Source organism: Cynoglossus semilaevis, chromosome 18 (genome assembly GCF_000523025.1).
Source record: "Cynoglossus semilaevis isolate Cse_v1.0 chromosome 18, Cse_v1.0, whole genome shotgun sequence".
Taxonomy (NCBI): Eukaryota; Metazoa; Chordata; class Actinopteri; order Pleuronectiformes; family Cynoglossidae; genus Cynoglossus; species Cynoglossus semilaevis.
Window position 1 is genome coordinate 8968057 of NC_024324.1, and position 17147 is coordinate 8985203.

A 17147-nucleotide genomic window follows, 5' to 3' on the forward strand; every position below is an offset into this window, starting at 1 on the left:
GGAGCAATAGGGGGGATGACGACTGGTGTAAGACCATCTTCTGCCAACAGGCTGAGTTTTGTTGACAGGAAGTGGCTGGAGAGATGTCAGGTGTTTGAAGAGATGGGGGTTGAGGAGAGACCTGTTGCAGGAAACCAGGAAAAAGATGCAAGAAGAGAAGAAAAGAGTAAGATGGAAGGAGAAACACAAAAATGTGAAAGAAACGGTGAGATGATTTCAAATGTCAAAGGAAGTGGAAAGACAGAGCACAACCATGAGAGCGTCACTACTGACAAAACAGACAGTGATAGTAAAGCAAAACCTGATCAGAAACCTGCAAGAAAAAGTAGAGGAGGAGGGAAACTGAAAAGGAAGGACGAAGAGGAGATGCAAAAAGAAGTGACGACAACACCAACGTCAGAGGGTGTTGGTGATGAGCTCAGGGTCAGTGGTCCAAAGAAGAGAGGAAGGAAGAGGCAGAGAGATGGAGAGGAGGGTGAGTTGTCAGGAGAGCGAGAGGTGAAAAAGAAAAAAGTTGACAAAGACAAACAAGGGAGTTCAGCGCAAAGAGGAAGAAAGAAAAGAACCAAACAGAAAGGAGATGAAGATGAAGATGATGAGGGAGAGGAGACAAAGGAGATGAAGATGAAGATGATGAGGAGGAGATGGAGAAAAAGACCAAGGAACCCAAAAAGGTAAGAAGCTTATTTTGTGTTTTATCTGGCAGTGCAGCATCTTTTTTGTAATTTTTACGTGGTAATGTTTGTGTCAAGGAGGTTCATGAGAATTTGCTGGGAGAAGTTGAAGAGGAGTTTGTGAGTCGGAGAATGTGTCAGACTCAACCTGTCAGAGCCAGGTGAGGTCACACTGACCAGGACGTGTTGCAGGATGGTGTCACAGCATCTTCACCTGACCTATGTATTTATTTTTGTTCTCTGCAGAGGCATGAAGGGTGCAGAGGGTAATTTTGTGAAGATTAATATGAAGAAGAAATCTCATGTCAAAGGATATGCACTTAGAGGAATGGCACTCCGCAAACAGGTGAGAGAGTAAAATTCATATTAAAGTAATCAGGGAGTTCGTGAGCTCTTGTAGAATTCTAATTGATATAAATGTCTGTAAAACTATAATATATATGAATAATAATATTATAATAATTTCACATAGAAAGTACAAAATATAAAAACACTTCAGATAATATCACTGAGGTCAATCTAACATAGAAAGTACAAAATATAAAAACACACAGATAATATCACTGAGGTCAATCTGTCATGTCTGTTTCAGATATACATGCAGAAGTTCCAGCTGAAAGGTGAACGCTTCGGTGGAGGTGGTGGATATTTTGGCCGTGGGAGAGGAGGAGGCTTCAGAGGAGGCTTCAGAGGAGGCTTCAGAGGAGGCCTCAATCGTCAGGGCGATACCTGCTACAAGTGTGGAGGAACAGGACACTGGGCCATCGACTGCAAAGGACAAGGTTGTTCAATTTGATTTTTCATAAATAATCTTGTATCTGGTCTTTGTAATCAATAAAAAGGCAGAGCCACACATTTGATATTTTTAGATCAAATGTCAGGAATAAAATACAATTTTATATACAAATAGTATTGTTTTTATTCACTTCACAACTGCACTCCTTAGTTCCTGCTCCTCCACCTGCTCCTGAGAACCAGCCTGTTGAGGAGGAGCCTTTTGAACTGCCAACGCTTGAGGAGGTTGCCAGGGCAACAGGAACACTGCGACCTCAGCCTCTCAGTAAGTCCATTGACCTTTTTCCTGTCTAATGTTCCTGCTAAAGTGAACATTCAAAAAATTCCACCCACAATATCTAACATCAAAATACATTTGTGTTCCCACAGTGTCTCCTAGTGTCAGTGAGGAGCAGCAGGACAGAGAAAATGAAGTGGATCATAAACATAATGACGAGGAGCTGCTGAATGTGATTCGACCGGACTATGAGCGCCCCCCTCCTCCTCCACCCATGGAACCCCTGTATCCCCTCACAGACGATGGAAAGGTTCAGGGTAAGTAAACACCGTTGTGTGTGGTTGAAGCTACATGGACAGTTAACCATGGCTGTGTGTGTGTGTGTGTGTGTGCAGAAACACCAGCTGAAGTTTACGCAGCTCTGGAAGACCTTGGCTACAAGTCATTCAGAGCAGGACAGGAGGACGCCATCATGAGGATCCTGTCAGGTACCACAGCACGTAAACCATAGACCTTATATAGGAAATGGTCATAACCATTGTGGTTGTAGCCACAGTATGCCTGACATCTGCACATTCAAAACTCAATTAGTCTAAAAATTGTTACTAGAAAATATTTTTTTTTTCTGTGCATTTGCTTAGCATAACAGAGTAACAGATTTGGCCCATGTTGTTAAATTCTTTTCTCTTTTTTTTTGAAGGCCTCTCGACCCTGGTAGTCTTGTCAACAGGTATGGGTAAATCCTTGTGTTACCAGCTCCCTGCCTATCTGTACGCTCAGAGGTCAAAGAGCATCACACTGGTCATTTCTCCTCTGGTCTCACTGATGGACGATCAGGTTAGGATGAGCAACAAGGTCTGCTTTATTTTAAAGACAACAGTGATGCAGTTACATTGTTTTGATTATGTTTCCAGCTGTCTGGTCTGCCAGCTAAACTGAAGGCAGCCTGTATTCACTCCAACATGACCATGAAACAGAGAGAAGCTGCCATAGAAAAGGTAACACAAGAGAGGAGAAGATAGAAAACAATTTTTATTTTCTCTTGATCATTTTTTTTATCTTCAAAGCTTTAAAAAATGACATGATTCCTATTTTGTCCATGTTTGATTTGTTTTTTAAATGTTGCCCTGTGTTTTTCTGCTCCTGTCTTTACAGGTGAAGTCAGGTCAAGTGTGTGTGTTGCTCCTCTCTCCTGAGGCTCTAGTTGGTGGAGGAGGCTCAGGTGCTGGATGTCTACCTTCAGCTCAGGAGCTCCCTCCTGTGGCCTTTGCCTGTATTGATGAAGCTCATTGTGTCTCTGAGTGGTCTCATAATTTCAGACCTTGTTACCTGAGACTCTGTAAGGTTGGTTGGGTTGATAGTTCCTCAGATACTGTGGTTTATTAGATAAATAAAGTGGTGACTGTTTGCTCTTATTTGAACTGTCGTTTTTCTTTCAGGTACTGAGGGAACGTTTGGGAGTCCAGTGCTTGTTGGGTCTCACTGCCACAGCCACTCTGTCCACCGCTCTGGACATTGCTCAGCATTTGGACATCCCTGATCAGGACGGCATCGCAGTTCGCTCTGCTGCAGTTCCTTCTAACCTGTATCTGTCTGTGTCCATGGATAAAGAGAAGGATCGGGTCTGGTGGTTTTTAAATATTCAGCCTAGTTTTATGAAAAGTGAAAAAAGAAACAAGAATGTAGGCATCTCATCCTGTGTTGAATGATTCCAGGCTCTGGTGGCCCTGCTGAAAGGAGATCGATTTGGTTGTCTGGACTCCGTCATCATCTACTGCACCAGAAGAGAGGAGACGGCCCGTATAGCAGCTCTGCTCAGAACCTGCCTGCAGGGAGTGCTGGTTAAAGAAAACAAACAAGTTAGCAGCAGCAGCCAGAACAACTCTGCGTCAGACAGAAAGAAGGAGCTGGGTGAGTCCTGTCATTCTCAGTTCATATTTATCATTAGACTGAAAAATAACGTCTGTGCTTCATAATCTGTTTTTACAGCAAGAAAGAAGATTCGTAAGCCACTGAAGTGGCAGGCTGAGTCGTATCACGCCGGTTTGTCTGCGTCTGAGCGCAGGAGGGTCCAGAATAACTTCATGTGCGGGGAGCTCAGAATAGTGGTGGCCACTGTGGCTTTTGGAATGGGTTTGGATAAATCTGATGTCCGCGGCATCATCCATTACAACATGCCAAAGGTTTGACCATTTGGTTTATTTACTTCTTCTTTCTTATACCTATTTATTATAATAAAATGGTCACATGATACTGATTTTTTCTATCCTAATAATTTATCCTGTTGATTATTTTTGTCAGAGCTTTGAGAGCTATGTCCAGGAGATTGGAAGAGCAGGAAGAGACGGAGAACCAGCCCACTGTCACCTCTTCCTGGATCCTGAGGTTAAAAAAAAAAGTTCTTTGGAATTAATTGTCTACGTCAAAGTAAAAGATATATTTTCTATGTGACTGTTCATGCCATATATATTGGCCAGTGAATACAACAGTTGATATTTGCATTAAAAACATTATGTTCACAGTTTTAAGGTAATCTGGTTTTATAAAATGTTTAGTCTTGATTACTGTATTTCCAGTTGATTGTTGTGCATTAACTGTTGCTTCATATTTTTGAGGTATTGTTTACAATTGTGCTTCCTGTTTACAAAAATCAGTGGCTCATCTTTAACAAAACATTTCATATATAAATGAATTAAACTTCCTGCCTGTGTCCCTGTGTCCAGGGTGAAGACCTGCACGAGCTGCGTCGTCACATCTATGCAGACACGGTGGACTACTACACCGTGAAGAGGCTGGTCCAGAAAGTATTCCCTCAGTGCAAATGTAAACGCATCCACCAGAAACAACAAGAGCTCATGAGGGTAACTGACATTGTGTCTTTGGGTCTTGGAAGTTTTTTGTTTTGTAAAAAAAAGAAAGTTTGTCAAGTGTTTACTGCTTTTGTAAAAAAAAAAAAAAGGAAAGTTTGTCAAGTGTTTACCATCTGTGTAGGATGTTGAAGACTCTGATTTGTTGGAGATGATGGATGTTTGTGATGAGGAGAGAAGCTCCAACCCTGCTCCTGTTACTGCTGATGCTCAGGTCTTTAAACAATGACAGTCACCTTCTGTTTATAACTTTGGTTTGTTGTGTTAGGTGAACTTTGGTTCGTTATGTTAGGTGTTAAGTTAACAGGTGTTTGTCTTCTTTACCTCAAGGAGACTTCACAGCCTGCTTCCTTAGAATTATCAATACAAAAAGATCCAAATGAGGCGACCAATGAGGAATCAGGAAACATTGAGGGGGTTGTTTTATTGGAGCAGCAGAATGCAGAGGTTAAAGCAGCTGATGATGGACCAGGAGACAAAGAAGAGGTGGACTATGATTGGCCGAGAGAGCGAGTGTGTCACACACACGAGAGAGCGATTCCCATCCAAGACACGGTGGAGGCTCTGGACATCACAGAAGAAGGTGGAGGAAAATGAACACCACAAACACACACTTTTATGTTTATGCCCAGCTTCAAGACTTAAGGCCTGATTTCTTCTTTGTGTGTTTTAGGTGTAGAAACACTGCTCTGCTATCTGGAGCTGCACCCTCAGCGCTTTGTAGAACTGCTCCACCCGACTCTGTCTGTGTGTAAAGTCAGCTGCTATGATGGACCCAGACAGCTCCAGAAAATCACTAAAATGTATAAAATGTTTGACCTGAACCTCCTGCAACTGAGTGAAAATGATCAGTCGTTGAAAATAAAAACACTATCACTAAAATGTATAAAATGTTTGACCCAAACCTCCTGCAACTGAGCGAATCAGTCATTGAAAATAAAAACACCTTTTTTAATGTATCCCTCAGCTGCCCTCCTGTGGCTGTGGTTCTGGCCAGGAAGCGAATGAAAGGTGAGAAGGTGGAGACCTGTGATCAGCTGGAGTTTGATGTGGTGGAAGTTGCAGACACTATGGGATGGCAGCTTCCTCTGGTGAAGAGAGGGCTGAGGCAGCTGCAGTGGAGCACTGACAGAGGTTTGTATTTATATTCACAAAAGAAATTAAGGGGTAGCAGCTTTAAGGTTTACCTTAAATGTAAATATTTTCCTCTTTAGTAATCTTTAGTAAATCACTGATTTAAAAAAAGAAATTAATTACAGGTGGCGGTCGTAGTGGAATTCTTGTTGAGTTCTCCTCTGTGTCGTTCTACTTCCGATCTTATGGCGACCTGAGCGATGAAGAACTGGACAGAGTTGGTCAGTTCCTCCACAACCGTGTGCAGGACCGAGAGAAAACGCAGCTTTACCAGCTGAGTGCCTGTTTTAAGGCATTCAAGAGGTAAACATTTGTTTGACCTCCTGCTGAGTTGATAATAAAGTGAACAGTTTTTCTCATAAATGGTTGTTTTTGTATTTTTATCTCCAGCGTTGCCTTCCAAAGTGTCACCTCCTGCCTCGATGATCTGGACGTGAATCGAAGTCTGCAGCTGAAAAAACTTCTCTCTGAGTACTTTGACAAGAGGCGAGACCGTGAGCACACACTCCAACCACTGGACATCCAAGAACTGGACAAATTTAAGGTATAGAATTCAGGATGGTTGGGATACAGTACATTGCTACTATAATAAGTCCTCTGAAATAGTTTTTGTCATATTTTTTGTAAGCTATTGGATTGGGAAAACCAGATCCGAGCAGATGTCAGAAGTTTTCTTTCCAACCGCAGCGATGAGAAGTTTTCAGGAAGAGCAGTTGCCAGAATCTTTCACGGCATTGGTAAGAGCAGAAATACCATTTCTCAGCTTCGTTAATGTCATTCGACCTTTAAGACTTCTTTTCTCATTATCTATGATAACGTTTTTGGTTTTTTTAACCCGTCGTGTGTAAACATACACTCTCTCTGCAGCTTGTTCATTAGGAAATCAGTAAAATCAGGACAGCTGTTCCTGTACCTCTAGAGGGCGATAGAGGATAAAGTTTGATTGATGTGATGTCCCTCTTTTAAGCTGTCAAGTCTCATCTCAATAACTATTGTATCTTGTGCCTCTTTTTAAAAACGTGATAAATTTTGTTTTGTATAAATCACTTTTTAAATGTTTTATCCAAATGGAAGGCCACAGGTAAACTGTTTATTTACTTTGCAACTTTGGACCTGTTCCTGACTCCAGGACAGGTGATTGGTCTAGTCCACAGTAAACAGGTAGTAGGCAGGAAGAGGAGTCGATTATGCTGAAACAAAGTGAATGCAGCCAAACAGGAAGGGATAAGAAGGTACAGAACAGACAGTATTGTTCTACCAGCTCAAATTCCCAGCACTGACATCAAGAATGTGTCAAAGTCTGATTCTGAGCTTATTAAAAAAAATTCCATTTTAATCATTTAAAATGATCTGACCTCCCGTAGACACGCCCTTTTTGTTTTCTGTGGAATCTTATCTAGGCAGTTCCCACTTTACTTGAATCTTAAGGTCAAATTCGGAGGTCTGACTCATCTGTCATTCCCTAATGCTAAAATCTGAATATTTTCAGGCAGTCCGTGCTACCCAGCTACAACCTACGGCCGAGACAGACGATACTGGAGGAAGTACATCCAGTTTGACTTCAACCAGATCATCAGAATGGCCACTCAGGAGATCATTCGCTTCAAGTAACAGCACAAACACAGACAGTACAGACTCCCATCACAGGCTTTGATCCAAATCATTTTTATCTTCTATTCTCTTCTATTGCTGAAAACTAAAACTATTATGTGTAGCTTTTGACTGTTGTAAGTAGTTATCAAATAAAATCTATTTTTTATAAGTAAATATATTTAAAAAATGGTTTGTTTTACTATTAGTTGTTTTAATGCTGTAAATAAATAAGAGCCTCTCATCCTGAATGTTGGCACAGCCATTAGTTCACTGACCAAAAACTGACCTACTAATGGACTAGTACATGGACGTAAACACAGTGGGATTTTTCTTTTCCTCCCCCATCCCTCCATCACCCTCCCCTCGTTCTCCTCTCCTGCCATTATCACTGTTGTTAATACAGTCATACCTCAGGGTGTGAATGTAAATATTGTAGGACAACTTTTAAAACTTCTTACAGTGAGCCTCAGTTTTGCAGTCACACCGACAGTACAACGGGATGTTCTTAAATATTGGAATGTAGTGACTGAAACATTGAATCATAACCTCAACAATATCTGGAGACGATGCTTGGCCTCACAGCTGTTGAGTTTGTTAGAAAGAGTGGAAACCTGGAGATAAGGTGGACGTTTATACCTAATAGCTGCAGCTAACCTAATTACCTCCGACTGTTTTGAGTTGTCTACTGTAGTCCCAAGAATCACACTCTTTGTCATACCTCAGGGTGTGAATGTAAATATTGACGTTCTGTAGCTGTGTCGGTGTAGGACAACTTTTAAAACACTTTATTTCTTACAGTGAGCCTCGGTTTGGAGTTGGAGTTTACTATTCAAATAACCAGGTTTAACTGAACATACTTTACTCCTGATCTACCATCACTCCCTTTGACATTTATGGTAATTTTACTAATTTAATTTAACATTTAACTTGTATTAATTTCATCACATAAGGTGTGTGTGTGTGTGTGTGTGTGTGTGCCCAAACACTTCCCTGTTGTTGAGATGTTAATGAATAGTCCTGCAGTTGCTCAGTCTTTCCCAGAATGGTTAAGTAAATAATATCAGCCAGTGTTTGCATTTTCAGCAAACACACACACATACACACACACACACACTTGGGAATTTCCTTTTTTTCCTAAACAAAGAAATCTCCAAGACTGAGCTTTACAAACAAGCGATCTTTACACTTCGATCCCTTGATAAAAGTTAGAGGTTCAAATCCCTGTGTAGTGTTGTGATGAGCTGCATGGTGCAGCAGTGTATCTGCTCTCATCCCTCAGGGGTTTCCCAGTCCTTTAGATATTTTTTGGAAACACAAGTAAAAAAAAAAAGCTGATAAATTGTGTTCAACAATTTTACAGTTTGTAGAGCTGTCAATAAAATTATTTTGAAGGCTGTTTCTAAAAAGTATCATTTACAGCTCAGGCGTTACATAAACCCAGGTGCTCAGCACGTGTTCAGAATCTCTTACTGTATGAATGAATGACAAAGTATCTTTTCTCTATCTTTATATTATTGTTTTATAAACTTCCACCAGTGTTGGTAAAGTTTACCGTCTTTTATTGTTGTACTAGCCCAAAGGTCTAGTTTCTGACGTGACATTTAAAAGTTTATGTCACCAGAAATTCATTAAACCTCGTAAACTGTTTTGCAGAGCTGACTTCAGGAAAAAAAATCCACTGTTCCTCCGTCAGCAGCCGTCAGCCTCTGTCATTAGGTTTTATAGCACATGCTTAAAGGTTCAGCGCTGATCCCGCCGCATATGTTGTCATTAAATGGGTCATTTTGTTTGTGGGAAAGTCGACATGCTAGCATTTACTGTATGTTCACGCCGTGAGTCATGTAACCACTCAGCACTTTATCTCTGGGCTGGGCCTCACGTTGTATCGGGAAAAACAACTCTCCCTTGTTCTGTGTGTGGATTCCACAAGTTTTTTGGAAGCGCTCCTTCAAGGTCTGATTTCATGTCAAGGCTCCTTTTTGTCACTTTGTGGCTGTAGAGCTGTCAGCTGCAGCTGCTAATCTCACGTTTCTTTTCTTTTCCTACACAAAGGTGTTTTGTTTGTTTGAGTTCGTGGAGAACAGTCTGAAGGACCTTTTAATTTTTAACATTTACTTTGTTACACAGCAGTATCGTGACTGACGTCGGCATAAAGGGAGGGGGAAACTGGTCACATATGCACGTATATGTAGGATGTTTCTCTCTCTTGGTAAATCAGCTGATTTGTAATGTGGTTATTTTTATATTGTAAAGCGGTGGTTCCTGACTTTTTTGGCCCATTTTGACTTAACAAATTCCCGGTGACCCTAGTGGCTTTGGCCCATTTTGACTTAACAAATTCCGGGTGACCCTAGTGGCTTTTTTTTGATCATGTTTGTTATAGTGTGTTGCAAGTACATGGTGGCCAGATTAGTGCACAAAGTGTTCAGAGGAACTGCAGCAGCCGTCACTTGTGCAGTCACATGATCTCAGCCATCAGATCAGCCTGGTCTCTGAATGAGCAGATCCACAGACACTTCTGAAACAGATGATGAGTGTTTTTCTGTCTTTGAAGCAGTGAGTTGTCAGTGGACTCTGACCCAATGATAATAATTCCATCTCCCATAAATCAGTGAGATTAGATGAACAAGATAAAAATCATGTCCACTTTCTTCTTTTACTGGCTTCAGTTCATTGTTGTGAACTTTACCACCAAAACAGTGTGAAGATCGCTTTAAAGATAAAAAAAAGTTTAAAAAAAAGAGAGTGTGACGTTTTACCTCACTTGATGCTGCTAAAGTTTCTGGTATACTTTGTGTTATAGTAATTATTTTGTCACCAAACACATCAACCATTATTAACATTACAGGCAAATAATCCTTAGAAACCAAACTGGAAGAAAACAAACTTTTTTTAATTTTCAGCAAAGTCAAAATACAAATACAAATCTTTTTCATACATATCCAGCATTACATAAAATTACATTAAATAAAAAGTACAAAAACTATTCTTTAACAGGCCGTTTATCAGTAAGGGATTCATAGGGAACAAAGGCACTGATAAATGTCATAAGACGACAGTGCTGACACATTACAATCTTCTACTTGCACTTACGTACACTTTAGTGGCCACACAGCAGCACCTCTGAGGTGGGGCTTAAAGTTTCAGCATCTTTATTTTAATATAACAGTAACTGGAAACTTTGCTGTGTCCGTAAATTGTCTCCAGGGCAGATGGACCTGATCTCTACTGTGTAGTACTGTACCGTTACTACATACACGTGTCTTTGTAGTACTTCTTACAGAGTTGTTTCATATTTGGTGTCAGAGAAGTGCTAACTGCAGCTCTGGTGGCTGTAGACTGTGATGAGACTGAGAAGAACTGATCAGGGTGTGTGGCAAAAAAAATGATGAAGTCACGTTATGAAATATTATCTTACTGTATTAGTGACAAAAATGATGAAGTCACGTTATGAAATATGAGGTGTGAGGGAGAGGTCACACAACCTTAGTGACTCTATGCACATTTCTGTTAGTCATGGTGAACAGGTAGAGTCAGTTTAGGTGGAAACAAGAGAGAGAAAACATTTGGACAGACACAAAACACTTCTGGCATGACATGTGCAGAATGTGCACAAGTAAAATGTAATGAACATGGGCTTCTGTGACCAACGCTGGTCAGCCTGGACTACATAAAAATGTGGGACCCATTAAGACAATGTGGACCGCTCCTTTCAAAATACTTACAGCAGTACTCAGCCTAACCAGGGGCTGGACAAATAAGACCGTAGCTCTTAACTCGAATCCAAAATACACCTGTGTACGGAGGTCAGGTGTCACGACATCCTGACACGGGTCCATGCGTTAGAAGTTGATTCTCTCTTCATAAAGTGACAGCAACAGCAGAATGCCCCAGCCGGTCAAAAGCCCCAAACTCTGGAGCACAAATACCAGCCAGGGTCTCTTGTTGCTCACGTGAACCATGGTGGGCAGCTGGAGGTAAGACAATAAAACCAAGAGTTCCAGTTTAGTTAGAACCACAATCCTTTGGTAATCATTGATTTTTGTCTTTCAGTGACTGTTTGCCCAACACTCACCATATCAGCCAGTCCCACATACAGAAACAGCCCCGCAGTGATGGCAGCGATCCACTGTGTGGTTGCAAGGTCACTGGCAACAGACAGAGCGATGTACAGACCAACGAACGACGTCATGGCACTGCTGATGTTTAAAAGCAACGCCCTGCGCACGGAGACGCCGCTGTGCAGCAAAATGGCAAAATCACCTGGAGACGAACAAAAACAACGTAAAAAATAAGATGATCATAAAAGGAACACACACACACACTCAGCTGTCTAGGTGACATATTTGTACCCAGTTCATGTGGGAGCTCATGGCAGAGCACAGCCAATGACGTGGCCAAACCAGACTTCCATGACAGCGAAAACGCGGCGCCTAGGGCTAATCCATCTGCAAAGTTGTGGATCCCGTCACCGATGGTTATCATGTAAGGCAGCAGTCGCTGCTCTGCAGAGACAGGCAGACAGACGCCATAATGAATGTCATTATCATTACTGCATGATACCAGCCCTAATGTTCTGCCAGCTCACCTTTGGTGCGCTCCTTGGGCTCTTTGTGTGGTTTTTCGTCATCGAAGCCAACCTGAAATGATTGATTTCTCAGGTGAAAATGCATCTACAGATGATAATCGACATCAAATCTCTAGACCAGGACACCTTTCATTTTATTTGAAATATTAATGGATGATAATCGACATCAAATCTCTAGACACCTTTCATTTTATTTTGAAATATTAATAGATGTTTTCTCACCAGGTCTGCTTTGGAAGGTGACTTGTCTTTTTGCTTTCTTTCCTGTTGATACATCTCTAAAACCAACCCGTGGTCACAGTGGTGAGGCTCGGCTTCCTCCTGAAACAACAGCAGAAAGATATCTTTAAACCCGTGGTTCCCAACCCCAGTCTGACATCACAGATTTGAATAATCTTTTTAATCAGATATTTGGCGAGTCTACTTTTGGGGTTAACTTTGTAAAAGAAATAACCTATGAATGACTTGCAAAAAAAGGCTAACTCTGTATTGCTGTTAGTCTCTGTACTCACTGCATGATGGTGTTGATGATGGTGTCGGTTTTCTTTATACGTGACCAGAGAGAAGATCGTTTCCATCAGGTAAAAATAGTAAATCCCAGCCATCACCACCAACATCTTGTAGATGTAGTCTGGAATTTCCTCCTGGTGTGTGTGTGGTGACTGTGTGTGGTCGTGGTGGCCTCCTTCATTGTCTGAGTGCACGTGTAAACCCAGGAACTGGACGAGGACACACAGAGATGAGAGCAGTCTGAGCACACACACCTGTCTACTTCAAACACCTGTGATGCAGAACCGAGCACCTACCATGGGTAAGAGGTGCAGCAAGGCGTCCCCGGTCAGAGAGCCTACAGCCAGGCTGATGCAGAACTGGATACAGTACTGAAACACACTGGTGCAGGAGGTGCACAGCAGCAGCACGATGCCAAACATGGACGTCAGCGTTATGATGACATTGGCAAGAGTTGCATAGAGGTATCCTAAAGGAGGAGGAAGGAGAGACGGTGAGAGGACTGAGGAAACAATGGACCAATCACGGCTCAGACGTCTACTCTGGAGCTAAGGTCACAGGTGGTCATCGTCAACTCTTACTCTCAGTCACAGTGAGTCCGTCTGGTTTCACTGGCTTTGTGTTGTCTGTGCAGGCTCCACTCAGGATCTGTTGGACCAGAGCAGGGCTGAGCCGGGCCAGGTCGGACCGACCCAGGACGGAACTGTTGTCGGCCGCTTTACCCAGGATCAGGACCAGCTCCTCGGCTGAGAAGCAGCGCTGTGAGGAATGGTGACGTGTGTTAATGGTTAGCTTACTGATTAGCTACGGAGGCATTTTGAGCTGTTTACAGGTATATATTTTAAGGGCGTTGATAGAAAATGAGCCTGACATTCAGTTACAGTCAAACTAATTACACTAATGAGGTCAGAGATAAGGGAACTTATCATCAATCTTAATGTCTTTTAAAGACTTTTCTGTATCCATGGCGCTAACAAATCATTAATCAAAGTGACACACTTTGATTAATGATTTTTATGGCCTTTACCTAGAGCTGACCTATTTGTGGCCGTATTTCCTGCTCTACAATCTGTGGTTCAACTAGGGCTGAATGTCAAGTGAACCGACACTGTGAATATTTCAATGTCAATTCTTAAGAAAATAATATATTGCAACATTTCAGTGTATCAGTATTTTCTTACACCCTCAGGTCCTACCTGATCCCAGGTGCCGTTTCTTTCCTGCCCCTCATTTAGATGAAGACTTCTCCTCTTCCTCCGCCTCCCACCGCTGTGGTCATGATGGGCGTGTCCGTCCTCATGGTGTTCGTGTTCACCTTCATGGTGTTCATGTTCACCTTCATGGTGTTCGTGTTCATCAGTGAGGCCGATGTTTAAACTTCTCATCAAAGCCTTTAATTCTGTAAAGACCCAGAGCTGGTGTTTGGTTCCACGTTGACAGAAGAAAAAACAGTGAAGATACAGAAGTGTTTACTGGAGGTTTACCTTCAATGGTGAAGTTTTCTGACCCCACGTGGCCCACGATGTAGTCCAGGAAGAAGCTCTCCTCGGGCAGGGAGTGGCCGATGAAGCAGTGACCTCTGAGAGCGTGATATAATACTCTGCCCAAAACAGCGCCCACTTCCTGTTGTTGCCCAGGCAGTGATGCGTTGACCTCTGCCATGATGTCAGCAGGTCTAACACAGCTCTGTATGGACAAGAGGAAAGAGAGAAAGATGAAGTCAACACATGTCACATGGAGAACTGCAGCAATCAGAGTTCACCTTAAAGTTGACAAAGGAAGTGAAGCTGAAATAATAGATATTATTTTCAAATTAACATAGAAAATAGAATAATAATCATAATAGAATAGAACTGGTAAAAAGTTGAATAATAATCATAATAGAATAGAACTGAGAAACAGGTAAAAAGTCGTGACTGAACTTCATTTTACCTCCCTTTTTTTTGCCTCCCAGATTGGTAAAAAGGATTTATTTGGACTGCTTCAAAATCATCATGGGGTCCAGGAACTAACAATACAACATTGTGAAGTGTCATTCCAGAACCTACCTCACTGTGTTCAGGCTCATAGTGATGCTGAAGCTCCTGGAGCACAGTCTCCAAACCATGAACGTCCATGTGGTCGTGAGCGTGCTCAGTCCGGCTCTTCTCATGTTGGTGTTCATGATGCTCCCCGTGTGTGATCTCGTGAAGGAAGTGCTCCGTCTCCTCCGCCCACCTCCCCTGACGTATGGCCGTGCAGACCGCTCCAGGAGAGGTAAGGTGGAGCACACAGCCGGCAGCGAGCTGGGTGAACTGGGACACACTGATTGTTACATTCTCCAGGCTTCTTCCAGCTTCATCCTCCTCTTCCTCCGCCCCCTGGTGGCTGGAGTGGTTACTGATCAGCTGATGGAGGCCTTCTGTGAGATCACACTGTGGAGAGAGCGTACAGTAGAGGTTCAGCTAAGACACCAATTACGCCACAAGACAAAAAACAAATCTAAATTCATGCATCCTTAAAATTTCTTCTTCTGTCTTTGTGATGTAATTTAGGTAAAAATTAACTGAACATAGTCAATATAGTCAATAGTAAATTATTTTCTCAGCTCTTGCTGATGTGTGATCTACTCCTCAAAACAATTAATAAATATTTTTTTAGCTGATTTTGGTCAACGCCATGGCCAACATCTGTGGTCCAGATCAGACATGATTGTCTGGATCAGTACCAGGGACAGGAAGCAGAGGAGGAGGTTAACATGAACCTACAAGGTCTTTCAAGCCCAGGGTGACATGATACTGTGGGTCAAAGAAAGGTTTATGATTTTACTGTGGATTTTACTACACACCCTATCAACTGTAGATAATGGGTCACAGCAGTTCACATCATATTAATACTCTGCCTCGGTGTTTGAACTATTTCAGAAATGATGTGACAGAAAATGAAATCACTAGACACTCATTTTTTTATTTCTTGTTTTTGCTACAAAGAAGGTTCTTAATGTCACAACTTTTCAAATAATAAATGAATGTGATTTATGTTCTCATTAATAGATACTTTATTGAGGAACTTTGTTTTGTATCTGACAGACGCAAAGGCCGGACTCAAAGTTCAAAGATTATAACTTTCTGTGCATAAAAAAAAACAGAAGAAGTGTTGGAAAAATGGCATCAGTAATGACATGTATTTTGACTGAGGAGTTAGAATTTCTAGACTCTCTAAAATTAGAAAATTATAGGATTTCTTTTCCTATAATTTTTTTATTTAAAATTAAATACAATGTTTTTGTCTTTTTTTACTTTAGAATTTATAAATTAAAGTCATACTTTTTTTCCTTATAAACTATTAATTGTAGACAGGAAAGAGAGAATAAAATAATCAGAAGGGGAAAAAAGGATTTGAAGCTTTAATCTTTGCAAATTTCCTCAGAATTCTTAGACCAAGATTAGAATTTAGTCACTTTCTTTCATATTGAAACAAAAAGTCAAAGAAAATTGTTACTTTCATCCTAAAATTCTGTTATTTAATTATTAATTTTTTTAAAATTACTGGCTTTTCTACCTTTTTAATAAAATGTTTTTTGAGGTGAAAAAGTGACAGAAATACGACTTTCAACTTCAACCGTTCCTGAAAATGTGACATTATTATTATTATTATTAATATGTCGTAGTTGTCTACAGATTTGAGTTAAACTAAATAATAAATAATATGCCTGTATTTCAGCAGGTAGCCCCGGCAGCGTTACAGCTGTGGACCTGGACCTCTCCACCCGGCTCAGGCGGACGGAGTTAAAATCATAAAACTCACCTTTTCACACGACACGTCGCTGCCGCGGCACTGCACACGTTTCTCCAGTGTATTAAAGAGGAAGCGGAGGGAGTCCCCGCTCAGAGACTCCTGTCCGGGGGACACGGCGCTCCCTGTACACCTGCTCCACAACGGGGGACGCCGGTACGGAACCGAACACTCCCACCGCCACCACGAGAATGAACGGAAAAAACACTGAGGAAATCATCTTTAAAAAAAGAGTCAAGTTTGTAAAATGGCGAGAAAAAAAAGGTGCCGTTAGATGTCGGTGTGTTTCTACTCAGGGGGTGCTTTCAGACACACACGGTTCTGGTTCTGGAGTGTGACAACTTTGGTGCTTTCTGGTCAACCAGTCCGCATTCATACCAGTTTAAGTGGATCCGAAGTGGGCGGAGGTGATTTCACGCCAGTTTGGTGGGAGGAACCAAAGTAGGAGGATGTTACTGCGTGTAACTGTGGAGACAAGGATAGCGACTGCACAATGTCAGATCGTGTGGAGCATATGAGGTCTTTAGTTCTGTGTGGAGCAGCCGTTTATGGAGGCAATTATATATGTTGCAGAGACGGGTACTGGAGCGAACAACAAAGCAAGTCAACAAAAAAGTAATGGAACTTTAAACCATTAAAGTCATCAGAGACATCATCCACGGACACAGCACCGGTGGGAGGGTGTTGTACCTGGCTTTGATGACCTGTTAATGAGGAACTTGCGGATGACCCGGGATTCTTTTACTCATTGGGCCAGTAGATGGCAGTCTCATCCCAGTATTAGCGCCCGAATTATTCCCACGTGACTATATTAATAACATTCGGGGATGTCTATCAAAGCTGGAGTCGCCTGTAGAAAAGATATATATATATATGGGGGTAAATACATAAATAGTATTTACCCCCGAGTTTGTTACTCAGGAGTTATAATAAATAATATTGTTAATAATATTGTGATAACTGATAAAGTTTTTTAATCTGTACACTCTTTGTTT

General features: G+C 41.6%; 2 protein-coding genes across 2 annotated transcripts in view; one reads left to right on the top strand and one right to left on the bottom strand.

Moving 5' to 3' along the window:
- Nucleotides 1-7467, top strand: part of recql4 (RecQ helicase-like 4) — a 9494-nt gene extending 2027 nt beyond the window's left edge. Inside the window, exons 7-30 of the mRNA XM_025065344.1 lie at nt 11-611; nt 647-674; nt 753-835; nt 921-1020; nt 1267-1456; nt 1621-1734; nt 1839-2003; nt 2082-2174; nt 2387-2523; nt 2601-2684; nt 2842-3030; nt 3126-3308; nt 3402-3597; nt 3676-3869; nt 3988-4071; nt 4410-4547; nt 4678-4767; nt 4884-5136; nt 5227-5356; nt 5521-5687; nt 5813-5990; nt 6078-6231; nt 6316-6424; nt 7177-7467. Of these exons, the coding sequence (XP_024921112.1) occupies nt 11-611; nt 647-674; nt 753-835; nt 921-1020; nt 1267-1456; nt 1621-1734; nt 1839-2003; nt 2082-2174; nt 2387-2523; nt 2601-2684; nt 2842-3030; nt 3126-3308; nt 3402-3597; nt 3676-3869; nt 3988-4071; nt 4410-4547; nt 4678-4767; nt 4884-5136; nt 5227-5356; nt 5521-5687; nt 5813-5990; nt 6078-6231; nt 6316-6424; nt 7177-7298 (3782 nt within the window). The 3' untranslated portion in view covers nt 7299-7467. The remainder of the gene's footprint in view (nt 1-10; nt 612-646; nt 675-752; nt 836-920; nt 1021-1266; nt 1457-1620; nt 1735-1838; nt 2004-2081; nt 2175-2386; nt 2524-2600; nt 2685-2841; nt 3031-3125; nt 3309-3401; nt 3598-3675; nt 3870-3987; nt 4072-4409; nt 4548-4677; nt 4768-4883; nt 5137-5226; nt 5357-5520; nt 5688-5812; nt 5991-6077; nt 6232-6315; nt 6425-7176) is intronic.
- Nucleotides 7468-10750: 3283 nt separating this feature from the next.
- On the bottom strand, nt 10751-16901 carry slc39a4 (solute carrier family 39 member 4). Its single transcript, XM_017040913.1, has 13 exons — nt 16876-16901; nt 16165-16285; nt 14427-14792; nt 13863-14064; nt 13575-13777; nt 12960-13137; nt 12675-12847; nt 12381-12587; nt 12091-12189; nt 11869-11920; nt 11633-11785; nt 11356-11543; nt 10751-11251 (listed from the first exon to the last, which is right to left on the bottom strand). The coding sequence occupies exons 1-13, from the start codon at nt 16899-16901 to the stop codon at nt 11123-11125; spliced, it is 2097 nt and encodes a 698-aa protein (XP_016896402.1). The 3' UTR covers nt 10751-11122.
- Nucleotides 16902-17147: the final 246 nt, after the last annotated feature.